Here is a 26,404-nt window from a genome sequence, read left to right as displayed (position 1 = left end):
AGTCATTATTAATGTGTTTGCCTAGTTTGTAAATACTTATGTATTTGCAACATTTCTATGCACTTTTCAAAAAATAGCAATTCATTTATTTTCTCTATATTTCACTATACTTATTAAGAAAACCCACATGTAATGAATTGAAATGAATACATTATAAGTAATTTGTGTACAATTTTAAAATAAAAGACATTTTGGTAGTTTTGTCTAGCGAGCAAATAATAGTATTGGAGAAGAAGATACACAAGAGAACGAGACGGGACACATGTATTTTCGAAGCAGACGAATTAGATGCCTGTTTGGTCCTTTTATAAATAAGTTTATAATTACCTCCAAAGACTCACTTTAAAAGTGTCTCTTTAAAGGAAGGTCGGTCATATAGGCGGTGATGATGACTCTTTTGGAACAAAGTGATTGGTAAAGAAGAAAAACTAGAAAGCTTAAAAAAGGAAAAAAAGAAAAAATGCACGTGGTTTTGTTCTATTCATTTTAAAGACATCTTTTTCCGATGAGGAAAAATAACACTTTTCACCGTTTTTAGCTCCAGCTTTTCACCATCCTGCCGTTTTTTCCCCCACTTTTATCGATGCTTTTTCTTCATCTTGGACCTTAGCTCAGAAGCTTTCAGATCCACGACCCTTTGGCTTCGCAATAATTAGATTTGTTTTAAGTAATTAGAGAGATAATTTACTAATCGCAAATGACTATTTTCAATGTAATTACAACTTGTCCTTTTGTGTTTACGGTTGCAATATAATAGAGGTTCTTTTGATGAACAATTAAATAATTATGATTAACCGTAATATTGTAATGTAAGTTCTGGTAACCGTTAATCAATGTGTCAGAAAATGTCGTATTTTTTTTTCTAATTTTATAAAGTTTTCAATTTTTAACTAACAGAAAAAAAGAAACCGAAAAAGGTAAATAAACTTTTCTTTTTGTCGGTTATGTTTTTTTTTTGGCCGATAAATATGAGAAAAATAGACAGTAGAGTACACTGTAGTGTAGTGGCAAAATCTGGAAAACAGCTATATAGCTTTCTCTCTGCTGTGAACTATGCAGAGCCGACGTGAGCTTCACGCGCCCCCACCGTAACAAAGAAGAAACCTGAAGGAGAAGAAGAAGAATAAGCCGCCAGCCATGGGATGTGCGGCGTCCAAACTCGACAACGAAGATTCTGTACGGCGTTGTAAAGATCGCCGCCGTCTCATGAAAGAAGCTGTCTACGCTCGTCATCATCTCGCCGCTTCTCACGCCGATTACTGTCGATCTCTTCGTCTCACTGGATCTGCTCTCTCCTCATTCGCCGCCGGTGAGCCTCTCTCTGTCTCCGATCAAACTCCGGCGGTTTTCCTCCATCCTCATCCTCCTCCGCTTTCTGAACCATCTCCGGCTAAATTTATCCCTCCGTCGCCTCCTCCGATGTCTCCTTCTGTTGCTAGTAGTACCAAACAGTCTTCTTCTTCAGTCAATTCCGTTTCTTCAAATCGACGGCGGAAACAGCCACCGAAACCTAAGCTGCCTCATATACTCTCGGAGTCAAGCCCTTCGTCTTCTCCGAGGAGTGAGAGATCCAATTTCATGCCGAGCTTTTATCCCGGAGCTGCTGCTTATCAGAACTCTACTTACTCCGCTACTCCGGCCTCCTCCGTCTGGAACTGGGAGAATTTTTACCCTCCTTCACCTCCGGACTCCGAATTCTTCAATCGGAAGGCTCAAGAGAAGAAGAAACACAACTCCGATGATCGCTTCTTCGATACTGAAACAGAGAGGTCAGAGTATGATTTCTTCGATCCTAGTAAGCAGAAGCTGAAGCAGTTCGAATCAGTGAGCAATGCGGTGGATGAGGAGACGGAGACGGAGACTGAGAGAGAGGAAGTACATTGTAGTGAATGGGATGATCACGATCATTACAGCACCACGAGCTCCGATGATGACGATAGAGAGTCGATCTCTGAGGTAGGGACTCGCTCCGAGTTTGGTGGATCTAATTCGATGAGACAGCATCATCAGCAACCTTCACCAATGCCGCGAGAATATGACAAAGCAGATGATGCTGCGACGATATCTTCTGGTAGCTATAGAGGAGGAAGAGAGATCACTGACATGAACATGGTGGTTAGGCATAGGGATTTGAAAGAAATCGTTGATGCCATTAAGGAGAATTTCGATAAGGCGGCTGCTTCGGGTGATCAAGTGTCTCAGATGCTTGAGCTTGGTAGAGCTGAGCTCGATCGCAGTTTCAGCCACTTGAAGAGTGAGTTCTGTTTTCTTGCTTTTTTTGGTAATGCTTTGATGAGTTTGTGACATTTGTGAATTTTGTGTGTTATTAGAAACGGTGATTCATTCTAGTAGCATATTAAGCACCTTGAGCTCGACATGGACCTCGAAGCCACCATTGTCAGTCAAGTACAGGATAGACACGACGGCGTTGGATCAACCAAACAGTTCGAAGAGCCTTTGTTCCACTCTTGACCGTCTCTTGGCATGGGAGAAGAAGCTCTATGAAGAAATTAAGGTTCTTTACAGTTTGTCCAAATCAAAGCGTTTGTAGGTTTTGATGAATTTTGTCAACTGACTGTTGGTAACTGATGAATTTTATTCAGGCTAGAGAAGGCTTCAAGATTGAGCATGAGAAGAAGTTAGCGCAACTTCAAAGCCAAGAGTATAAAGGGGAGGATGAAGCTAAACTAGACAAGACAAAGGCCTCTATAACGAGGTTACAGTCATTGATAATTGTTACTTCTCAAGCTGTTACAACCACATCTACTGCCATAATCCGTCTTCGTGATACCGACCTTGTTCCACAACTCGTTGAGCTCTGTCATGGGTAATTTTTTCTCTATCTATATAACTGAATCACTCCCTTGCTTGATGTTATCTTGTGATCCAACATGTTTCTTGAATTTGACATTTTGGCAAGCAATCATTACTTGCCCATTTGCTGTCTTAAATTTGGTGTCCTATTTATTTCCACCTACTTTTCTTATCTTTAGAAGAATCTTGTGGACTTGGTAAGTGTGGACTTGGTAAGTGTAGGTGAACAATAATGACCTCATGCGTTTAGAATTTTGTGGTCCTTGACATGCTTAGAGTGAGACAAAAAGGTCTCTTACCTCTCTTATCTATTGTTACAGTTTAGTTCTTAGCCTTTTGAAGTTTTATAGCTTATTATCTTGCCAAAGTAACTACTAAGTTGCTGAAATTGGTAATTATGTCTCATAGTTAAGAGGCTGTATAGGCAATAACCTATAAGAAGCAGTATACTATTGCAGACATTAATCTGTGTTTTTTTTTTTTCACCTGATGCAGCTTTATGTACATGTGGAAATCTATGCATCAATACCATGAGACTCAGAACAGCATTGTGGAGCAAGTCCGGGGACTCATTAACAGATCAGGCAAAGGTGAATCAACCTCTGAGTTACACCGACAAGCAACACGTGACTTGGAATCAGCTGTCTCTTCTTGGCACACCAGTTTCAGCCGTCTAATTAAATTCCAACGTGACTTCATACTCTCAGTTCACACCTGGTTCAAGCTAACCCTTCTCCCAGTTTGCCAAGAAGATGCCACCGATCATCATAAAGAGCCGCTCAATGCTTTCGCCTTCTGCGATGAGTGGAAACTCGCTCTAGACCGTGTTCCCGATACAGTCGCATCTGAGGCAATCAAAAGCTTCATCAACGTTGTGCATGTGATATCCGCAAAACAAGCTGATGAACATAAGATAAAGAAAAGAACAGAATCAGCATCAAAAGAGCTCGAGAAGAAAGCTTCTTCGCTTAGAAACCTAGAGAGGAAATATTACCAGTCATACTCAATGGTCGGTGCCGGTTTACCAGATTCAGGACCCGATAGCGAACACATGTTAGACGCTCGAGACCCGTTAAGCGATAAAAAAGTCGAGCTTGCAGCTTGCCAAAGGAGAGTAGAGGAAGAGATGCTGAAATACTCAAAGGCAATAGAAGTGACAAGAGCCATGACTTTGAATAATCTGCAGACAGGGTTGCCTGGTGTGTTCCAGTCGTTAACAAGTTTTTCTGCTTTGTTCATGGAGTCTCTCCAAACGGTATGCACTCGCTCATACTCTATCAAATAGGACTTTAAATTATATACACATATATCTTGATAGTCTTACAGAGTTACAGTAACAAAGCTTCAACTCTTTAAAATTGAAAGTATGGCTTTTGTTTTATTGCCCTTAATTATGTATTTTAGCATTAATGTGAGGTCAGTTATTGTGTTTCCCCAAGAAATTGTTGAGTACATTTTTATTTATTATAAGGAGAATGTAAATAAACGAAATTTTGAAACTGAGGGCGTCGCTTTGATTCTGGATATGTCTTTAACTTCTAATATGCTCTTATTCAGACAAAATTTGGGTAACCTTTTGTAGATTTTGTGGTTTATTTACTGAAAAATGAAGGGTAAAAAACCTGTAACTGTAAGCAAGAAACTTAAGAGGGGGTAAATAATCTCTGTGATATAATTTATCTTCAATTCCAAGTGGCTGGGGTGTGGGGTCTGTTTCCATCGGATTCTCTCTCTAGTTCGCATCTGACAACTCTTCATCTCTTGTCTGAAAGTGAAACCACCACATGGTTTTGTTAAAATCAGGATTTTACCGGATCTTCTCTGTGTCTTCTTCTTACCTTGTGTCCCTCCCAGAACCTAATAGACAGAATCTCTCCCATGTCCCCTCTTGTCTTTATCCCTTTACTGTTTGAGGATAAAAAGATCCACACAACGGAAACAAACAAAAAGCCTGGAAAAGATTTTATCTCTTTCCATATGAAAGCCTAGACCTGGCTGGCGTCCATACAGTTAGTCTGAAGGTCAATGTAATGACTATTTTAAGCATAAGGTCTGATAACAAATATTTAACAACATGATTAAAACAGCCTCAGCGGGATCATATGCCTTTTGCAACTCTCAGGGGCTTGGGATAACGAAACTCAGACGCCCTGGCTAGCAGAAGGCACTGTGCCCGGCAGTTATGGCATCATTGAGTTGGTGCGCATACCTAGCCAAGAAATCCAAGAAACAAATTACAATTTGAACCTAGGTAAAATCATGATAATGAAGCTACATTATCCATTTCAGTAGGGAATCCGGTCAAAACTGTTGAAAACCTTATTGTTTTGTGGTTGTCAAGTGAAGTGGCTCCGAGGCTCACCATTATATTGTCCACAATCCTCTGGTCCAGTCCAGGCAGATCAAATACTTTCAGTTGTGGAGCTGAAATATTAAGGGTAAAGGTAAATATGTCATTATGATCACAACCAAAAAAAAGAAAAATTGCAGGTCATATGTCTCATCACCCATGTGCAGAACAGCAGAAGAGTAATACATTCAATTTAGAGCTCCCTTGATAATAAAATATGATAGCCAGCAACTTAAAACTTTAGGCTCTAAACAAACTAGTGCACTAAATCCTATTTAGAGGTAGCAACATATTATAGACACCAACGACATTCAGGCACCCAACTTAAAATTTGCCGAGAATGTTGCTACTTTGAGAAGACTAAACTGGCTTATCACGTATGATTTTGTTACTATTTAGAAATTAGACCAAAGAAGGCATTCAATTTCAATTACCTGTAGTACACCATCTTCATACCAGTCGTGTGAGTGCTTTAAGCAATTCACCTCTGATCACAATGTTCCCAAAAATTATGTGCACCACCAAATATGACATAGGTCAGGCTAAATGGTGACAGTTATACAGGAAAGAATCTGCAGGCTAACTTAGCAGCGATATCATCAAGAACTTTGTTGAAATGTGGATCTTCTAGACCTTTTATTTTCCATTGTAGAAGTCTGATATTAATGTCACTTAGTATTGGATCTCCATCTTCTTTACAGTGGAGTTGTATTAGGCGATCTATGCATTTGACCAAGTACTTGCTGGATCTTAGCTTAAAGTGGTTAATAAACTCCTCGCCGTCTTCTTCAGCTTCAAAACTTGATACACACATACTCTCCAAAGTGTCGGTTAAGTTGAAAACAAGAAGTGTGCCTTCAATAGCCTCCTCCTTGGTAATTTCATTCGACAGTAAAGCAGATATTCTACAGAATCCCTTTCCTTGTTTAGATCCGGTACTCCGTGATTTCTTAAAGGCGAGAATCTTCCCAGTTGCAGCATAGTGCAGTACCAGTTCATACTCCTCATCTGTTACTGGATATGGAGAACCAAACAGTACGCCAACCACCACTCTTCTTACCAAAAAATTGTTTTGGAGGCCAGAGCTGAAAGATGGACGTGTTTTCTGAGAATCCAATTCATAAGAAACTGAACTGCTGATTTTGTTTTCATATTCTCTCAATAGGTCTTCCACAATACTGGAAGCCTTTATTTTGCCAGAAACGAGCTTATCTGGTTTCTTTCTCTTGCCAGTTATAGTCTCACTACGATGTGCTTCTTCGCCGCAACTTTTGCTGATACATATCTCTGAGACTCTAATGAGAGACTTACTTAGTGATTCTTGAATGGTTCCAGTTACAGGGTTTAGAATCCAAGCAATGTATGTAGCCGCAGCAATGGAGAGATCTTCCACATCACATGCTTGTCTACAATCAGTCACTTTTGAAGTGTATATATGGTGGATATTTTCCAACGATTTTCCATTCGAGAAGAGCATAGCAGAAGCAAAATAAAACCAATCTGGGAAGTTAATAGCCAAAGCCCTGCCAGAAGATACAACATCAGTCAAAAACGACTCGCACACACACACGTATATGTTAGTAGATCAAACATGAGGAAATCAATTTGCATTATCATGTAAAGTTACCATTCGGTTTTGTCATCTAATGCTTGAACTTTTATCGGAGTAGGCTTACAATAAGCATCCCGTCCTTGTTTCCCAGGAACAGCAGATGGTTTACTGACAGTATGAGCTAACATTACGAGGGACTTGGAGGTGAGAGGACCAGCCAAGATTCTCAGAAATTGACACTGGAAGGGAAAATATGTATCAGAGAATGGCAACATGGAAGCTAGTTCCACCGGTATACCCCACAACGACGGTCTTGAAATAGTGTCCACTATAGCAGAGACCAAACCAGCAAGTATTTCAAAGACAGAAGCAAGTCCCCTGGCGTTAAGCATGAAATTGCATCAGAAAGTAAGACATATGTCAGCATAAGGTTACATGTGTATATTACTGCAAATTTCCATGACATGAATTGGATAGGAACTCACGTAAGCAAAAGCCACTTATGTAAAAGCGCTCTGGTGTTGATAAACATAGAAGGGGATAGCGCTAAGCAGATGACAATATCGCGCCACTCTGCCCTCTCGAAAAGCTCCTTCTTTAGACAAAGGAAAGGCCTTTCCACCACATCTTTCAAGACTCTGGAAACATCTTCCTTCAAAGACAACGGATCTTGATACCAGAACAGGATCCTGATCATCAAAAAGTGTCAGAGACCGGTCTACCTTTATTTTCTGAAACAACAGAGAAAAAAATCTCAGAAGCTGCAGCTTCAGTTCCACAAGTTATCTGTAGACTAACGTAGCTTAGGATAGAACCAGTACAAGAGGTCAAACCTCAGAGGTATCTCGTGGTTGTCTATAGATGATTCTCTCGGTAAGAAAGGAAGAAGCTTTGAGACAGCCCTATCTCTTCCATCCTCTAACTTTCTATACACGCTGCATGATGTTGAAGCTGCCGATCTTACAACAGCTTGGAACAATTCTGTAGCCAATCTTCCTATAAACAGTTCCAAGTCAGATAAAAATATGAAAGAAGAAGAAGAGATTAAAGATAAAATCTTGGAAATCCCAAATCAAAAAACTCACCGTTTGATCCTCCCAATTTATCAATAATATCCTTAGAGACTTTGATCAATTCTTCAGAGCAGCGAGGTAAATAAGAGCTACCAAACTGTAACGTTTCCTCGTTTCGATACCTAAGTACCTTACAATTCCTTGAAGATGATAAAGCGCAAACAATGGTTCGCACCAGATACTCAATCGCCGAATCAAATACCTGAGGGGATGAAATTTTTTGAATAAGAGAATCACTCACGCACATATGCCAAAATCCATAATTTCAATCAAAATAACTAACCTGAGGTGCCTTGAAGCACATTAGAGATAACGCTGCGTCCATAACCTTAACCCCAGACTCGTCGCCGCCGATGTCCAGAGTCAGAGTTCGGTTAAGCTTCGAGATAGCTAGTCCCATAGAGGAAGTAGACTCTTCCAGTTCTTCTTCGAACAATTGGTTTCTGTTCTTAAGCCGGTAAGCAAGCGCGGCCAAAAGGTCGGCGACCGCAGACGGAGAGGACATCGAACAGATGAGCAGAAATCGCCGGCGATTTCGAATTCCGAACTCAGATCACTAACCGGTTAAGCTATAATAATCTCTGATCATAATACCGGTTAAGCTATGTGTTCAAGCTATGTCTATTAACACTTTGTAAGCCATTAAGCTCAAGCCCAATGGACACTCAGGCCCAATTTTAATACGACACCGTATTTCTTCTTCCTCTTCTTCTTCTAATCCTTTTCTCAGTTCTCACATGTTTTGTAATTACTAAAGCTAAATTGACAAAAACAAATATGCATATGCTCCGAGAAAACTTACAAATTGGTAAAAGAGAAACATTAATAAATTTCTCCCGCCAGTTTATGAAGTTATATACTCTTGTGTTTGAGTTTGAGTTTGAAGCATCATACAAGATTCGAATAATAAATTAGTTGTCACCTTCTCTTGTTCTCTGCACCCATTGCCTCGTTGGTTTTGTTGGATCTTGCAAGGTCTGCTTCCTTCTGTTGCCATTATGTCCCCGGCCTCGGCCTCTCCCTCTGCCTCTGCCTCTGCCTCGACCACTTCTGTTGGCGGAGCTGCTAGAGTTTGTCTCTGATTCAGCTTCTTTGGGTTCTTCTTCTCCTTGTTCTTGGCTTTGACCAGCTTCTTCTTCTTCGTTGGGTGACGATGATGCAGGGGGTGGCGGAGGAAGATACATACCAGGCACAACCGATATGTTTTTCTTTGGCTGAACCAAACCGCCTTTTTCTTCCTGCAACTTTAGAATAGACTCAAACCGCTCTCTTCTAATGTTCTCTGAGTCTGACTGGAGCAGCGGATCTTCGTCCTCACCTTGTATCAAACCAGAATCCTGTTTGGTCCAAAGCATGTAAGCTGATACAGTCAATAGAGGAAAGAATAAAAGTTGAATCTTGAATTGTGGATAAAAGGTCGAAACAATGCAAACACACATAAATGATCTGGTGTAGATGGCTCGCTCACCTGTTGAGGTGATTGAGTACCAACCAAGTCAAGAACATGTTCAATATCACTCGCATGAAATACTTTGCGGCACACTGGACAGTTTCCCAAGCTTTTATCTGTTGATCCAGAATGACCTGCAATACTTATTTCTTTGGATTATTTTGTCAAACTCCCTTTCGGAGAACCACTATCTTTTTCAGCTTTCTGTCAAAAAAAGACCTTATAATACGAACCTTCTCGAGCACTTGATCCTCTACGCGTGTGTACAGCGTCACCAGATTTCGAATCAGCATCTTTCTGTGCATGAAGCCAGTTCCACCACCTAATGGCGCACTCACTGATCACTTGAAATCAACAAAGAACAATTAGACATCTTAAACATTGAAAAATAATCCCAAACTAGGAAAGATAAGAGGCTAACAATTCCTCACCAGTGAAAACAATGAAAACAAGACATCAGCTTCATAAATGGCATTTGTTTAGTCCCGTCATCCTCAGGGAATAATGGATACAAACAAAGTGGACAATCTCCATCCGGGTGATTCATAATTGTGAGCCTCTCAACTGCTTCCTAGAAACATATAAGTTTAGTACACTACAAGATATTCTAATCTTAACCAGATTACATATGCATATCTACGCACAAACAAATACACATACACACATTGTCTGCTTGTGATTCAGCAAACTTTAAGTCTTTTTTTTTTAATCTGCATACGACTTATTTCCTTTACATAACGCTAAATCTACTAATCGTTAATAATGAGATTCAACATAAACATGGTGCAATGACACGGCACAGTAGTTGTTAGTATACAAGAAAACATAAAGAGTTGCTTACCTCACAAAGTTCAACAAGCATTAAAGAAGATGATAACTCAGAAGCTTTCTCTTGAACTATGTCAATCAAATGCTTTTGCCTATGATCATCCAGACCCTTGGATTCAATCAGACTAATTCGAGGTGGCTCATCTGGATACTGTTACAACAAAAGAACATACTTTTAGCTCAAAAAAAAGCTCAAGGATAATGACATCGACACCATAACATACCTTAGAACATGCTTGGATTCTCAAAACCGCTTCCACAAACTGCAGAGAGCATTAACAATGTTAATATACGGTAGAAATTTCAAATTTACTGATTTGGACGATCGCATAAACAAAGCCGGAACCCTAATCGCAAAATCTCAATGAGAAAATTACGGGTTCTCAGATTGTCCTCGATCCTGAAGAACAAATCAGGAGGGAAACGGAGAAAAGAGAAACCTGCTGAGAAGAGATCTCGGCGGTACGGGGCTTCATGTGGAGGTGAAGATGAGGAGGATATGAATCCAATATGACGCAGTCTTCGCCGTAAACAGCTTCTACAGCTTCCACTTCCATCGCTACCTCTTCCTCCGTCATTGTTATTAGTTAAGAAGAGGAAGAGCACTCTCGTCGTGCCGCACAGAGACGGCGAAGAAGAAGCAGAGGCAGAAGCAGAAGCAGAAGACCCTTTCTGTTTCTGATGTCGTCCAAATTTAACAAAAATTTCTCAATTCACCCTCTTGCGAAAAGTGGCCTTTTATGTTTAATTAGTTCTTACATCCACAATAAGTAAATCTTTAAGAACTGCTATTAAAAAGGTAAATAAGAAAAAGATTCGCAATAAAATAAAATAAAAAAAGACGTGGCGGTGACGGAGTAAATTTTACCGCCGATGGGACCAATTTACATACGTAGAGTAGAGAGAGAGCTTGACTGTAAGTATGTTATGAGTAGAGAGAGAGCTTGACTCGAGCTTCTTTGCTCTTACCATTCGAGAAATTTTACAGATTTTTGTACGATTTATCTCGTTTCATCGAACATGTTTACTCACTTTATTTCAGGATACGTGGCTGTGGTTTAGGGAACATGTGTTGCTTCCTTCCCTGTATTGTACGGGTTTCAAAGATCGAGTATTTAAGCTGTTAGTGAATGATGGTAATTTTTCAAATCCCATACATTTGTGTCCGGGTTGTTGCTGTTTCCATACATAATACATTGTGGCTAGTCTAACCGTCTAAGCTTCAGGACAATTCTTGTTTATTTATTTATTTTTTTTTTTAATTTTTGCTCAACATCAACTTTTCATTAACCAAGAGATTACAACCAAATCCAAGGCACATTACATTCGCCTCTATAGAATTGGACCAAAAGCAAATGCAATGGTTGATCAAGTACAACCCTGGAACACTAGGCGGATCCAACGCTACCTAATCGAATACCAATGCATTTTTTAACCACAACGAGATAGATAACACACCACAACTTGGTGTGAAATCATCTCTTAAACTACCTAAATAAACTCTATGACACGAAAACAACTAACAACACAGAAAAATCCAAATCTTATACTGAATAACAAATCAAATCCAAGCTATTAGAACCTTATGATCTGCAAGTAGAGCTTGTCCCCATAGCATCAACGCCCAAAAGCGCAATATCAGAAGAATTTGGTTTCTCCGGCTTTTCATTGTCTCGGTCCTAAGCCTAAAACGGACCGAACGTCCGACTGAACCGACCAAGAGAAACAAAGCAAAACTAGCAGGAACAGAGGCTTCTCCAATCTAACCACACAACAACCAGAATGCTAATCACCTAATATTAAGAAGTTGGAGCACAGATTAGCATAGCTTCACCTCAACGGTGCATATTCGGATTGACCACATCGCTCCTGCATTGTTGCCCCGCATCTTGGCCGGACTGGAACCAGAAGATGGAAGAGGCTCTCGAGAAACGCCAGCTTTGAGGAAGTCCTCAAATCTCAGCCGCCAACGCACAAGGAGAGCTCGCCAACAACCGGTAAAAGAAAAATAAACCCCGACTCCACCATAAACTTCGGTCAGCTAGGTCCTCCGGCAGACGGTTAGAGAAGCAGGAGGTCGCGACCCAACAAACCTAGATCTGACACCTTGAAACTGCAGAGAAGGCCGTCCTAAGCTGCTTCGAACCACCACCATTCTCCCGGAGAGGAAAGCGAGCTGAGATCTCACTCCATCTTGTAGGCCTCCGCATCGTCGCGACGCAGCCGCCGGCAGATGAACCTTCCTCAGCGCGACCAGAGAAGTAGAGATCGAGTTTCCACTACAACAACTAGAAATAAAGAAGAAAAACGGAAAGAGTAGAGCCCTCTCACACCGCCGGCGAAGCCCCGAACGGCGGAGAGGCAATCGAACATTTGGCGGCGGCTGTCTTGAAAACTAGGGTTTTGAGAGAAAAAAGGGTTTTTTTTTTTCCACGTTCGACTTTGTTGCATCTTTTGACAATTCTTGTTTATAGAGTTCAAAGAATTGTCTTTTACTCTTAAATTTTCTAGTTCTCTTTGAGAAATTCAGAGTTAGTTTTGTAGAACGTATTTTCAAATTCTTATTTTCCGGAAGTTTGTAAGAGTTTTGACCAAGTGACTATTGATTTCTTCCCCCAAAACTACTTAAACTTGGTACTTATGTTATATTTGATATGTTGATTTGTACCTGTATCTATTATTAATATAGATAATTATATATGAATTTTGTCAATTGGTCATGTGAGATACTGTTGTTCAGGTTACAGAGACATATTTACACCAATGACCAGAGTTAGTGCATGATGAAACAAAGTTACTTCGGTTTGGTAGTAGTCCACAAGGGGGAAAATATCTTTCCTGATCCTAACTCTTTAGTGGTGGATGAAAAAGAAAACTAATACTAGTAAACTCTATTATGGGTTTATTGATGAAGGTAAGACTCTGCCTATGTTCTCTTTGGTGCTTTTGAAGTTGGACATTGTGGTGCTGTTGCTAAAAAAATGAATATATCTATTCCTAGTCTTTTTGTTGACCTTGTCAAAATATAATTATCTTGCTTTTTCGTCCACTACCCGTTTATCTTTTGGAAAAATTCCAAAAAAAAACTTCAACTTATTTTAATTTGAACGTTTAATACCCATTTTGATTGGAATAATAATATCTGATATATTAAACTGATGTCAAATAAAATTTTATAAAAAATTGGTCGAATTGAACGCACGACTTAACAGATGTTAATTAACCTGCGTGACGGAATCACTAAACCGGAGTGAAATTTCAATAACACGTTTTTAAATAGATTAAGTGGCTTGGTGCAATGAGTGTTCATTATTTAAAAAAACTGGTAATACTATCCAGAAAGTTATTGAAAGCTTTGAGGAGAGACTGGACTTCAGTGGCATGCGTCGTCTGTTTTCTTCTTCTCACTTGCAGTTTGCTACGACCAAAACTTAAACCTAGACGACGATTTCAACCAAGATCCAAGGGAAACGCCGAAAATATCTTAAACACACACATAGAGCGAATTTGATTTTGAACAAATCCGAAAATATCTTAAACACACAGAGAGCGAGATTGATTTTGAACAAATCCGAAAATATCTTAAACACACACAGAGAGCGAGATTGATTTTGAAGAAATCCGAAAATATCTCAAACACATAGAGAACGAGATTGATTTTGAACAAATCCGAAAATATTTTAAACACATACAGAGAGCGAGATTGATTTTGAACAAATCCGAAAATATCTTAAACAAATTATGCTTCTATGTGATATATAAACAAGTTCAATTTTACTTGCAAGGATTTTGCTCATGTTGTTATGCGATAATCTAGTGATGTTAAGCCATATATATTATAAACAAGATGCATGTAACCTAGATCCGCATAATCCAACATGTGAATAGCCGGAGTCATTAACACCCATCTTCAGTAATTTTTCTTCCTGATCAGTGAAGCTTTGTTGTGTAATTGAGACTAGTTGCATGCTTTGCTTTTTCGGATATTTTATGGAAAGAAGAGTAATACGACGTCGTGTATTTTTAATATAATGGAGCAGATAAAGCCAAGGTCAATTCCGTAAATCACGGATGTTTGTGACAAGCGGGGGGCTTCGTCTTCTTCTTTTGCTTTATAGTTCAGAAGATAGTTTCCATTCTCACTCTTTCTCTCTCTCTCTCTCTCTCACACAGCTTTTTATTAATGTTAGATCTGTCTCTTACGTCGCTTCGAAGTCTTCTTCATTCCTTCTTCACATACCCCCAACGAATCCCTAATTTATCCAATTCCACACTCCGCTCCAGAGAAAGAGAGAGATCTATCTCAATCAAATTCCACGACAATGGCGTCTCCCAATCCCTACACCAAGCGTCGCTCTCCTCCTCCGCCGCCGTCTACCACTCAAGCCCGTTCCAAATCCACCGGAGGAGGAGGAGGATTCTTCTGTAAGTCTGTTCTATTCGCTCTCTTTCTCCTCGCCTTGCCTTTATTCCCTTCCCAAGCCCCCGATTTCGTCGGCGAGACTGTGCTCACCAAGTTCTGGGAACTCATTCACCTCCTATTCGTCGGCATTGCTGTTGCTTATGGTTTGTTTAGCCGTAGAACTGTTGAATCCCCTCTTGATTTTAGTCTAGATGAGTCTTCTTCTTCTTTGTCTTATGTTTCCACAATCTTCCAGTTTGATGAGAATCATCATCATTCTTCTGATTTTGTTGATGTGAGGAGGAGTGAGACTCGTTTGATTAATAATGATAATGTCAGTGCTCGAGCTCCTGTGGTTCTTAAATCCGAGTCTTTTGTTGTTGAAACCGAATCGGAAGATTCGTCTGGTGGTGGTAGTCAAACCAATGAAGTCAGAGCTTGGAGTTCCCAGTATTTTCAAGGTAAATCTAAGGTTGTGGTTGCTAGACCAGCTTATGGTCTTGATGGTCACGTTGTTCACCAACCTTTAGGCTTGCCGATTAGGAGTTTAAGGTCTGCTCTGAGAGATACTACTCCAGCTCCTGAAGATAACAATAACTCCTTTGCTGATGGAGCTGTAAATGGGGAAGCTGAGTCTTTGTTATTGCCTGATGAGGTCGTGGCTCCTCCCACTCCACCTGTTCCATGGCATTTTACACCTGAAATGATGGGAATGGGAGACAACTATCCTTCTGAGTTTTATCCTCAATCTGTAGATGAAACTCAATTTACGACTCGCAAATCGGCATCTTCTTCCCGGTCTTCTGCTTCATCGCAAACTAGTCTTGCATCCCATACTGAGAACAGATTCTCTCCTTCTCGTTCTGTTTCTCAGGAGTCTCTTAACTCAAATGTGGAAGAATTGGTTAAGGAACAGAGTCTTCAGGGTTCAACACGGTCTAGTTCGCCATCCTTGCCCCCGTCACCGTCTTTGTCTTCATCTCCACCATCGCCACAATTAGTGATCGATGATACTCACAGGCGTTTGCCAGAATTAGAAGTAACCGATGAGACTCACAGGCGTGCCTCACATTCTCGGCATTACAGTGATGGTTCATTGTTAGAGGAGGGTGTAAGGAAAGGCTTTGAAGATGAACTTGAAGGGAGCAAAGTCAGAGACAGATACAGGAGGATGGAACGGGGATCTAAATCACTTAATTTGACTGCTGAAAGTTCCCGCAGAGGGAACAAATCTCGCAGATCCTACCCTCCTGAGTCCATCTCATCTCCCGTGGATGACTCCACAACTAGGAGACGGAATCTTCAGCAGAAGAGTAATGGCCATTTGCTTGAAGACAATATCGGGAAAGGTTTGGAGGCCAACAATAACAATCTGAGAGTCAAAAAGGGAAGGAGTCACGACTCTTTGGAGCTACCAGCGGAAGACTCTGCAAAAGATGAATCTTTTCCTGCACTGGAGGTATCGCTCCGGCCAACGAATGCTAAAGCTTCAAGGCGTGCAATGTATTCTTCACGAGGGGAACGTGACGCTTTGCCGGAGAAGGATGTCACAAGAAACTTAAAAGATGACACTGTGCATTCAGATAAGCCCAGGAAAAAGGACCTTCGTGGTAATAATGATAAGGAATTGAACACAAATAGTCCGAGACTTGAATCACGTTCTTGGAGAGCTTCTAGTAATGTATTACTGAGAGGAAAGTCTGTGAGGACCATAAGATCTGATCGCCAAGGGAAAGATCTAAAGGCAGATGGAGATTCATCTGATGATCGGGCAGAAGCTAAAGTAGAGAGCCGAGGAAGAACTAAATCGAGAAGACAACGAAAAGAAGAACTATCAATTGTACTGCACCAGGATAAGAGTTCAGAGACTCGCGCTAAATCTGAGCCAGAAGAAGTTGCGATGGAAGAGACAGAGGCCGAGCAGCAACCTCAAGTAACTTTAGAGGAAGAGGAAGAAGCTGCTTGGGAAAGCCAAAGCAATGCGAGCCATGACCATAATGAGGTTGATAGAAAAGCCGGCGAGTTCATAGCGAAATTCCGGGAACAAATCCGGTTGCAGAAGCTCATATCCGGTGAACAACCTAGAGGAGGAGGAGGAGGAGGAGGCACTGGTATGATCAGAAACAGCCATTTCAGATGACACTTACCACCATTTATTGCTTCATTACTTGTATTATTATTGTAATTTTTATCTATCGGCATTGTTGATGAGAATCTTGAGTTGTCACTCTCTTTGTTTCAAGTTTATATTGTTGAATAAAATGAATTTCTAACTTATTAAATTGGAGTCAAAGTTATGAAGATGTGGACGTATTGGTTACAAAAAGGAAACTCGGGGGCAAAACATAATTATCCATGATATTAAACGCAGAGAGAACTCAATTGGATTTTGCAGGAATCGCCGGAGGGAGAAGCTATGGTGATGATTTCATCAACTCCTCTCTATCCAAGACTTACAGTTCTATACGTGAGTTCTTCTCTCTCTCTCTGAATATTTAGTAAGCTGGCTTCTTGGGCTAAGTAGGATTAAGCTTGTAAAATCTTGTAGGTGAAACAAAAGTGCAAACGATCGTTATGTTGCTCACTGAGTGAAGAACCAAAAGACCAAAGGTAAATTTGCAATTTTGAGTGATGGTTTTCTTGCTTTTTGGTTTGATTCTGGAGATAGAGCAAGGTACTGTGTGTGTGTTGGAACGAAATCGAGCTTTGCTCTTACATTCGGGTTTGGGAACATGTTTGCTTCCCTGTATAGTACAGATTGCAAGCATCGAGTATTTATGCTGTATATGATGGTAATTGTTCAAATCCCATACATTTGTGTTTTATCTGGTTGATGCAGTTTCCAAAATTGGTTTTTGCTTAGCTGTTTCAGTATCTAGTCAAGCTTCAGAAAAATTCGTGTTTATACAGTTTAAAGGATGTCTTTTACTTTTTAGTCTGTAGTTCTCTTTTTGAGAATTCAGAGTTAGTTTGTAGAATGTATTTTCAAATTCTTAGGTGGAAGTATGTAAGAGTTTTACCAAGTGACTACATTGATTTCTTCCCCAAACCTACTTAGGTTGGAACTTATGTGAGATTTGATCAAAAAACAAAAATTTGATAAACTTGTATCAATAATTCTACTACTTCTGATCTTTCTACGGAAGTCTTGTCACTTTGCTTTGTTGATCTTGTAAACGCCTATCTATTATAAACATTGATAATTAGATATAAATTTTGTCAACCAATTAAGAATCTAAGATTGGTCATGTGAGATAGGTTGTAAAGGTTATGAGACATTGGTAGACCAAGGACCTAACTAGTAAAAGTAGTAGAGTTTGTGCATGATAAAACAATGAAACAAAGTTACTTTGTTTTGGTGGTCCAGAAGGGAGAAAATAGCTCTTTCCTTCTCTACGGACCAAACTAGTACCTCTGTTATGGATTTATTGATAGAGGTAAGACTATGCCTATGTTCTCTTTGGTACTTTTGTTGTTGGACATGGTGCTGCTATTACTCTGCGTTTACTAAAAAAAGGAATACCTATTATTTCTAGTCTTTCTGTTGACCTGAAATAAGTTCTCAAAATATTAGTATCTTGCTTTTTCTTCCACTACCTATTATCTTTTCAGTTGAGTCTTTTACCCTTGCTGTTTTGATCCATTTATCAAACCTTGCTCTTAGATAAAAAAAACTAATATGACTCTTAACTTGGATAGAAGAAAAATTCTGGAATTTAGGTGGAGTACTTTAGCTTCATTCCCGGAGCATAATGATACACGTATATGATAACAGAGTATGCTTTTATGTGATAAAACAAGTGTAATTTACTTACAGGGATTTTGCTCATGTTGTTATGTGATATTAAGCCATAGATCATAAACAAGATGCATGCTACCTAGGTCTGCATAATCCAATATGGGAATAGCCGAGTCGAATTGTATGATTTTGGGGAGAGTCATGAACACCATCTTCAGAATTTGTTCTTCCTGAGTGTATCAATGAATCTTTGTTGTGTAATATCATTGCTAGAGATATAGTCAAGGAAATCTTTGAAGCTGAATTCTCCATAGGCAGCTGGTTTGTTTTCATTGACGAGCTGAGATGCTGGACTTATTTTCTTGTGCATAGGTAGACTGTGNTCTTAACTTAGATAGAAGAAAAATCCTGGAATTTAGGTGGAGTACTTTAGCTTCATTCCCGGAGCATAATGATACACGTATATGATAACAGAGTATGCTTTTATGTGATATAAACAAGTGCAATTTACTTGCAGGGATTTTTCTCATGTTGTTCTGTGATAATCTAGTGATTTTAAGCCATAAATTATAAACAAGATGCATGCAACCTAGGTCTGCATAATCCAATATGGGAATAGCCGAGTCGAATTGTATGATTTGTGGGAGAGTCATGAACAACATCTTCAGAATTTGTTCTTCCTGAGAGTATCAATGAATCTTTGTTGTGTAATATCATTGCTAGAGATATAGTCAAGGAAATCGTTGAAGCTGAATTCTCCATAGGCAGCTGATTTGTTTTCATTGACGAGCTGAGATGCTGGACTTATTTTCTTGTGCATAGGTAGACTGTGAAGACTTGCAAAAGATAGTCGCTTGAAATCTTTGTTCACTGTTACACGATGAACCACACTCTTGTATATGCCATTGCTCATGACTTCTACCTGATCACCCAACTGAACTATCAGAGCTCCTTCAATATATGGCACAGAAACCCAGTTGTTGTTGGAGTCCATTATCTGCAGCCCTTGGCTACTCTGGAGTAATATGGTCAGTGAGCCAAAGTCCGAGTGTGGTGGCATTCCCAAAGCAATATCTGGTTCGGGACAAGCTGGATAGCAGTTCACCGCCATGACTTGTGAGCCTTCTTCAATTTCTTCTTCTAAGTAATTTTTTTCCAGTCCTAGACTTTCTGAGATAGCTTCAATTAGTTGCTTATGTAGCACATGCGCTGCTTCTGCATATTTCCCCACTTTTTCCCTGACAAGAAAGGATATTTTTAAGAGATCACATCAGTTCGGAGTCCCAATGTTTTGATACATTTTGCTGCAAATAGGATTCTTATACCCGTCAAAAGGATAACAAGTTTTGTAGATAGTGCAGATGGCCAGATAGGTTTACTTACTTGTAGCATTGAGGGTTGGATGGCCACAAATCAATCCACTTTGAGAGAGGATGGGAGTAATGTTTGATGAAATCTCTCCAGTAATGAACTTTGTCTGTTGAATGGTTGAAGCTGGTGCCATACCGTACTGGCGTATGAACATTACCAGAACCCAGAAGCATCTTCTCTTCGACAGGTAAGTCAAAGAACTTTGTAGCTGCATCTAGCGCATCTTTCACCACTGATGATGATATTCCATGGTTTATAATCTGTAGAGAAATAAGTTTGGATCTGAGAGTTATGTGCTGAATTAAAGGGATGCAAATGATACAGTAGTGTAGTGTGCTTTTAATGAAACCGAGATACTGACAGTTTCATAAAATAAGAAGATAAGCATCTTCACATGGCTACATTTCTTATTGTCAATAAAGACAGTAACTAAGGACTTTGTTTTATTTGACGGTTTTTATTTGATTAGGGACTTTGTTGAGTTTGATATAAATGCTAAAAGACAAAACTGCCTTTCTCATAAAGCATACATCTAGTGTGACTGGTAGATGCTTCATGTACATTCCAGACTAGTCTTAGGGCCCGAGGAATGAAACACATGACTGAATTTAATGAAATGAGAAATGTAGACACATGAATAAGACATTTAAGCACCAAACATCTTCTTCATTTGGATTGTAATAATGCAGGACATGGAGTTACATAAATTGTATAGTGTATGTAGCCCAAAAAGAGTATTACATTACCTGAAAGAAACCAAATCCCTTGCAGGCCATTTTAATCTCATGGATGACACAGGGTCTAAGCAAAGGATCGTGTAAGAGGGAGAGATCAATGACTGGGAGTGTGATGGTATCTGTGCCACTGCTTGAACCGAGCATTGGTCGTTGTGAAGGTGGAAGAATGTAACGGGTAGGCACGCGAAGGACACCTGACTCGGTAAGTGCCATAGCACTGGTAAAGCAGTCATCAAGCACACTCTTATTTGATTCCTCCATTGGAATCTGTTTTGGTACTTGAGTTTATGTTTGTTGATCCCACCGTGTCCCAAGTTATAGTAAGCAAGCATGCCAAACCCATTTTTATATACACATGAAGATAACCTGATTTGAAAAAAGGTCAACATTACTACTTCTCTCTATAGAATACGGTTTTGGAAACTACCTGCTTTGTGTTCATATACATAAGCCATAAATGAATGGTTAGATCACTAGTCCAAATAAAGAATTCCCATTTGCTTATAGATAGGCCACGTTGGATTGAAAGGTATCTGTGAAGGGTGGATGACTAGTTGCATGTTTTGCTTTTTTGGATATTTTATGAAAAAAAGAGTCATCAATATANTTCTTTCTTCCTCATTTAAGCGTTTCCATTGACCAATTCCAATATGATTTTTTTTTTCTATTTCTCTAATATNTGCTTACAACTTAACGGTTTCTCTCTTTTTCCCTTTTATGCTATAAAAATATATATATGTATATTAAATATCTTTGAATTGTTTGTTTTGTTCTGTGTAAATGAAACTAGTACTGGTATAGATTCATGGGGGTATTACTTAAAAGTATGAACAATCAATGGGTTTTGGAGTTATATGAAGTTGAATGATGTTATCTGTATTTGGCTCAAAATCAATGAGGTGAAAAAGTGATGATTTGTTTTCTTGTGCCTCAGGGGAGACAAAGAAGATAGAGTAGAAAGAAAGTGGTGAGATTCAATGGAAGGAGGAAGGAGGAAGAAGGAAATGAACAAAAATAATAGAAAATAGGAAGTGGTGACAATTGAGAGATAGTTTCAACTTGGTGTGTGTGGTTCCAAAATTCAATCTGCCACTTCTTTTCCCAAAAAACAAAAAAACTTTCGTAAGCATCTTAAACTTTGAGAAGTCCCTTCTGAAACGCGTCAAGTTTGGCTTATGTCGGTGTTTGGGCCAAAGAATAGTAGCCCATCGTTTTTGTTATTCTATTGACCATTCTATTTTATTTTTGAGAAAATATCAATAAAAGCATGAAGTTAGCAAAAATATTAATTAAATTGACAATTTTTATTATTTTTTAACGTTAAATCGCAAACTTTTGTTAATTTTGCCAAATAAAACACATAGTTAAGTCAACTGACGGATATATTTTATAGTATTAAGTCAACATCGGTAAAATCCGTTAAACAGTAAAATGACGTCGATTTGTAATATTAAAAGAAAAAACATGATATGGTGATTTGAACCTGCCACCTGTTAGATGAGTTAATCAATACTTAACCAAACACATATTTATATATTTTTTGGTAATCTCTTATTTGGACTTTCTCCTTCTCACGATCGATAGAACCGCGTACTTATCAGTAAAATTTTCTTTCTTCCTCATTTAAGCGTTTCCATTAACCAATTCCAATATGATTTTTTTTTCTATTTCTCCATTACGATTTATCAAATTTTAATTCTATCTCACTTTCTAGATTTCGTGGCGGAGATCACCATCTCCTCGCTGAGACATTCCAAGGGATAGCGGTGGAGTTCAGATGACGATTCCCACGGAATCCATTGGCGGCTTAAATCTGAATTTGAGAAAAAGCTAAGGTTCAAATTCTTCGACAATATATATATTTTTTGTTATGTAAAATTGTCAATATACGCAGCGGCTCTGTTATTTTATTTTTAACTTACAAACGACGTCGTTTCACTGTTTAACAGAAGTTATCAACGTTGACTTACATTGTAAAATTCATCTGTTAATTGACTTAACTATGTGTCTAATTTGGTAAAGTCAATAAACATTTGTGATTTAACTGAAAAAATAATAAAAGTTGACAATTTAATTCACCATAAGCAAAGTTGAGCCTTTTTAAAAACGTTTTTACTATATAACTTCATGCTTTTAATGACATTTTTCTCTTTTATTTTTATACACATTTTATTTATTTTTCCTTTCCTATGTGTTTGTGTATGGTGTAAGCTGTTATTCTCTTTCATATATATCTATATTGTATTATTAAGGCCTCAATATATATGTGGCCAAAATGGGCCATTTTTACTTGGCGATTATCCAAAGATTATTTATTACCTTGTTGGGCAGTTCTTGTTTTATTATAGGATTTTACCGTATTTTTGTGTTAATTTTCTGGTGGCTTTGTTCTGAAATGAGAGTGTCCGTACTTAATTATCTTCTTCATCCAGTCATTCTTCGTGACTATTTTTGTCCTTTTCCTTTGAATTCGATTGTTCATCATCCACGTATGCATTTTTCTTTCAATTTAGGAGAGTGGTTGATTGTTTGATTGGTGATGCTTCTGGTAAGTCATGGGAAGACTGTTCATTGAGTCTATTTTGGTTTCGCTTGCTGGTGGAAGCTAAGTAGGTTGTTTAGTAGATTAGATTGTTGTTATTTTTATTTTGATGCTCGTTGATAGTGTATTATTCTATGTGTTGTTGTGAAGAGTTTCGTTTCTTTTTGTTTGGTTTATCTAGTTATTAAGTTGATTTCTATGAATCTAAAAGATTAAACTGTGTTGGTCCAACCTCCATTTTGTTTTCTATGAATTTAAAATATACATAGAAATACCATTTTGTTTTCTTTTCCTGTATATTTCGAAAATTTTTTACTGGTTTTGATGTTTTGGGCTGATGGTTTATCTTAGAATCATGTCGATTAAAAATGTCTTGATAGTGATATTTCTACGTTTTTAATATTTTGTCATCAAAATACTTATGTTCTGGAAAATTAAATAAAAAAAAGTAGGCTTATAAAACTGGATAAAGCCCACATAATTTCAAATTAGAGACAAAGTCCACAAAATTTATAAAAAATTATGCTGAGGTGGAGCTCTCTAACGAGAGAAAACTCTGCTATTATATATATGATTTTCGAATAACATTTTTTTTGGTTTTGTTGATCAAACAACATGTCAACCATTTATATTTCTCTGGTAGGTTTGGTTTCACACGTTTTTATAATAAAACAGCCGCATTTCAAAGATTACAATATTCAGAGAAATTTTTGGATTTTCTTACTAATATTGTGTTTTAGTCAGCGAATCCTAATTATTATTATTTATTTTATGGGATTCTTTCTTGTTCTGTCATTGACCATTCTATAGTAGGCATCCAAAATTTGCAAAATGGTTTTTGTCATGAAACACCGTATCGAATCTCTGTACTTCTAGTTTTACTAATTATAAAAGAGATGAGACAACGTGGTAGCCATTTCCCTGGTTTTTTATTTGTTTTCTAACCATATGTTAAAGGTTTCATTTCGATCATTTACTGCTCTTAAGTCTAATATATGCGACATTGTCGGAAAAAAATTTACCAGACATATAAGGTATCTCCAAACATTCTAATTCAAGATTTGATCAAAGTGATACAGTTTTTTGAACTGGTTTACGTACGGTAAATATACTTTTACAACAATGAAATTTAAATAAAGATATAAATCAATAGCTGACGATTTTGATGAACTGAGAGTTGGCAAATTGATCAAAGCCACGACTTCTTCAAACATTGCTCTTTATTAACAACTCTCTCTCTCTCTCAGTAATCGTCATCGTCGTCCTCATAGCCATTTCACCCTCTCCCTCATCTCTCTATCAATATATAAGTCACCTCTCCCTCATCTCTCTTCATCAACTATCGTTTTACATTATATATCTCAATGGGATCAACAGCGACGGCCGCTCTCTTTCTCCTCTTAGCGGCAGTCCCTGCCGTCTTCGCCGTAACTTTCAAGGTCGGCGATACTTCTGGATGGACCAGTGGTATCGATTACACGACTTGGGTCACGGGAAAGACTTTCAGAGTGGGTGACACTCTAGGTAAATTAATAATAATGCTTGTGTTTTTCACCCCACATAGATTACTTGCTTTACAAGAAACGCTTTTTTCCCCTAACAAAAGATAATTATTTAATTCTTTCAGAATTCATATATGGTCCTTCACACTCGGTGTCCGTGGTTGATAAAGCCGGCTACGATGGCTGCGACAGTAGCGGATCGACACAGAGCTTCGCCGATGGAGACACTAAGATCGATCTTAAAACCGTAGGAACAAAGTACTTCCTTTGCCCTACTTTTGGTCACTGCCTTGGTGGCATGAAACTCGCTGTTCTTGTCCTTCCCACCCCTTCTTCTCCACCTTCCCCTCCTTCTCCATCATCCTCGCCTCCTTCTCCACCGCTTTCCCCTCGCACTCCGCCCAAAACCAGTTCGCCTCCTCCATCTACATCTCCGTCCAAAACCGGTTCGCCACCTCCATCTGCATCTCCACCAGCCAGTGGCACACCGGAGTCAGACGAATCAATGACCCCTCCACCGTCTCCATTGACGCCTACGCTGTCTCCATCGCCGCCAAACGCGGCCTCTAAGGGAGTCATGAGCTATGGACTGATTGGAGTGACGATAATATTGATGTACGGTGTTATGACCTAACTAAATCACTGCATGGTGGAAACAGAGCATTTTTTGCTCGATACATCTTTTTGTTCTCGCTCGGTCTTTGGAATCAGAGCATTTTTTGCTCTTTGTGTGTAAACGTAATTTTAGTTTTTCATTGGCCATTTTTTTTTATCTATTTATATTTTATTCTTATCATTTTTCCATATTTCACTTTAAAAGAATATATATGTCACACTTTTTCAAAAAAAACAAAGAACTATAATGTTTCCCAACATTCAAGATCGTGTTTCATGATAACAAAGGCTGGCCAGTTGAACTAGTCATGTTCACGTATGACTTAAAAATACTAGTTGAGGATTTAAGAGTAATTAGGTCAAACGATTCCAATTGTCAAATCTTCTAATTGCATCTAAACAAACTCCCAAAACATTGATGTAAAGCTAACGAAACCCAACACTGATAGAATAAAATGAAAATCTGTAGAGCATAAAACATATATAGAGATAACATAACTTACCGGGTTTATTGATAATATTTTGTTCAGACGAAACTCACTCTAATTTATCAAATAATAAAATAAAAAAACGAAATATTTCTGTTTCACAACAAAGGTTGTGTTTTTGAGTGGGAGAATTTCATATGCTTATGAAATATTATTTTGAGTGCGTTTCTGATAGTAAAAGAACTCATGAATCTTCTAATCTTACTTTCTAACGCATTTTATATGGTAAACTTTCGTGTCTTCAATACATCATATATATATATATTCATTTTTTAAATTTTAAATATCGATTTTACAAGAAATAAAATTATCTCCCCTACATGTCAACATGTCATGATTAGAAAAGACTATTGAACGATTAAAATTGACTCATGGATTGTTCGCCATTACAAATAGAAAAAAATATTTGAAAAGAACAAAGATTTGGTAAACATCATAATACCAAAGAGTTTAGAGCAATATATATATATATATATATATATATATCAAAGGTATGACATTTTCAAATATCTCACGTCACAATTTAGCCTCTTCCTCGTGATCTCTTATCTCTATATATCTTTCACTTTCTTTATCTATCTCATACATTATATATCTCGATGAGATCAATCACGGAGGCTGCTCTCATCCTCCTCCTCCTAGCGGCAGTCCCTGCCGTCTGCGCCGTAACTTTCCAAGTCGGAGATAATGCTGGTTGGGCCGCTGGTGTCAATTACACGACTTGGGTTAGTGGAAAGACTTTCAGAGTCGGTGACACTCTAGGTAAAGGATTTTCTGTTTGTTACATTACTTGCTTCACAAAATAATACTCATTTTCTCCCTCAGAAACTAATAAACATTTAGGTTAAAATTTGGTCATACAGATCACTTGCTACACAAGAAACTCGATTACTTTTTACCTTTCTAACAAGCTAATGATTTTTTTTGGTAACTCTTTATCG

At 38.5% G+C, this 26,404-nt stretch overlaps 7 protein-coding genes and 2 long non-coding RNA genes across 13 annotated transcripts in view; 6 read left to right on the top strand and 3 right to left on the bottom strand.

The window, feature by feature from the left end:
• On the top strand, nucleotides 1,138-4,317 carry LOC104788305. Its single transcript, XM_010514046.2, has 4 exons — nucleotides 1,138-2,254; nucleotides 2,331-2,515; nucleotides 2,604-2,827; nucleotides 3,310-4,317. The coding sequence occupies exons 1-4, from the start codon at nucleotides 1,138-1,140 to the stop codon at nucleotides 4,097-4,099; spliced, it is 2,316 nt and encodes a 771-aa protein (XP_010512348.1). The 3' UTR covers nucleotides 4,100-4,317.
• On the bottom strand, nucleotides 4,776-8,382 carry LOC104788303. 4 transcript variants are annotated; one of them, XM_010514044.2, is made up of 8 exons: nucleotides 8,073-8,382; nucleotides 7,802-7,991; nucleotides 7,550-7,712; nucleotides 7,202-7,405; nucleotides 6,792-7,094; nucleotides 6,476-6,687; nucleotides 5,133-5,238; nucleotides 4,776-5,023 (listed from the first exon to the last, which is right to left on the bottom strand). In XM_010514044.2, exons 1-8 carry the CDS (start codon nucleotides 8,292-8,294, stop codon nucleotides 4,969-4,971), a joined length of 1,455 nt encoding a protein of 484 aa, XP_010512346.1. In that variant the 5' UTR covers nucleotides 8,295-8,382; the 3' UTR covers nucleotides 4,776-4,968. The 4 variants fall into 4 exon arrangements, with proteins under 4 accessions (XP_010512346.1, XP_010512347.1, XP_010512345.1 ...); XM_010514045.2 differs by having other exon boundaries at nucleotides 5,177-5,238; XM_010514043.2 differs by having other exon boundaries at nucleotides 5,000-5,023; nucleotides 5,177-5,238; nucleotides 5,599-6,687.
• Nucleotides 8,574-10,807, bottom strand: LOC104788302 (E3 ubiquitin-protein ligase RNF25-like). Of its 2 annotated transcripts, none has more exons than XM_010514040.2 (7): nucleotides 10,508-10,807; nucleotides 10,292-10,330; nucleotides 10,081-10,218; nucleotides 9,671-9,810; nucleotides 9,473-9,576; nucleotides 9,258-9,388; nucleotides 8,574-9,126 (listed from the first exon to the last, which is right to left on the bottom strand). In XM_010514040.2, exons 1-7 carry the CDS (start codon nucleotides 10,643-10,645, stop codon nucleotides 8,701-8,703), a joined length of 1,116 nt encoding a protein of 371 aa, XP_010512342.1. In that variant the 5' UTR covers nucleotides 10,646-10,807; the 3' UTR covers nucleotides 8,574-8,700. The 2 variants fall into 2 exon arrangements, with proteins under 2 accessions (XP_010512342.1, XP_010512343.1); XM_010514041.2 differs by having other exon boundaries at nucleotides 9,258-9,373; nucleotides 10,508-10,806.
• LOC104788301 lies at nucleotides 14,175-16,746 on the top strand. Its single transcript, XM_010514039.2, has one exon. The coding sequence runs from the start codon at nucleotides 14,390-14,392 to the stop codon at nucleotides 16,607-16,609; it is 2,220 nt and encodes a 739-aa protein (XP_010512341.1). The 5' UTR covers nucleotides 14,175-14,389; the 3' UTR covers nucleotides 16,610-16,746.
• Nucleotides 16,847-19,118, top strand: LOC109133145. Its single transcript, XR_002038289.1, has 3 exons — nucleotides 16,847-16,936; nucleotides 17,018-17,079; nucleotides 19,031-19,118. It is a non-coding gene; the product is annotated as an uncharacterized LOC109133145 (long non-coding RNA).
• Nucleotides 18,653-20,883, bottom strand: LOC104789796 (protein DOWNY MILDEW RESISTANCE 6-like). Its single transcript, XM_010515442.2, has 3 exons — nucleotides 20,326-20,883; nucleotides 19,592-19,839; nucleotides 18,653-19,446 (listed from the first exon to the last, which is right to left on the bottom strand). The coding sequence occupies exons 1-3, from the start codon at nucleotides 20,575-20,577 to the stop codon at nucleotides 18,873-18,875; spliced, it is 1,074 nt and encodes a 357-aa protein (XP_010513744.1). The 5' UTR covers nucleotides 20,578-20,883; the 3' UTR covers nucleotides 18,653-18,872.
• Nucleotides 19,682-21,533, top strand: LOC109133144. Its single transcript, XR_002038288.1, has 3 exons — nucleotides 19,682-19,766; nucleotides 20,351-20,518; nucleotides 21,251-21,533. It is a non-coding gene; the product is annotated as an uncharacterized LOC109133144 (long non-coding RNA).
• On the top strand, nucleotides 24,135-25,130 carry LOC104788300 (uclacyanin-3-like). The gene is made up of 2 exons (XM_010514038.1): nucleotides 24,135-24,382; nucleotides 24,486-25,130. The coding sequence occupies exons 1-2, from the start codon at nucleotides 24,223-24,225 to the stop codon at nucleotides 24,992-24,994; spliced, it is 669 nt and encodes a 222-aa protein (XP_010512340.1). The 5' UTR covers nucleotides 24,135-24,222; the 3' UTR covers nucleotides 24,995-25,130.
• Nucleotides 26,040-26,404, top strand: part of LOC104788299 (uclacyanin-3-like) — a 1,722-nt gene continuing 1,357 nt past the window's right edge. The window contains exon 1 of the mRNA XM_010514037.2: nucleotides 26,040-26,225. Within this exon, the coding sequence (XP_010512339.1) occupies nucleotides 26,063-26,225 (163 nt within the window). The 5' untranslated portion in view covers nucleotides 26,040-26,062. The remainder of the gene's footprint in view (nucleotides 26,226-26,404) is intronic.

The sequence above is a fragment of the Camelina sativa genome, chromosome 5 (genome assembly GCF_000633955.1).
Source record: "Camelina sativa cultivar DH55 chromosome 5, Cs, whole genome shotgun sequence".
NCBI lineage: Eukaryota > Viridiplantae > Streptophyta > Magnoliopsida > Brassicales > Brassicaceae > Camelina > Camelina sativa.
Note: the sequence above shows the minus strand (reverse complement) of the source record. Positions and strands in the feature narration are given on the sequence as shown.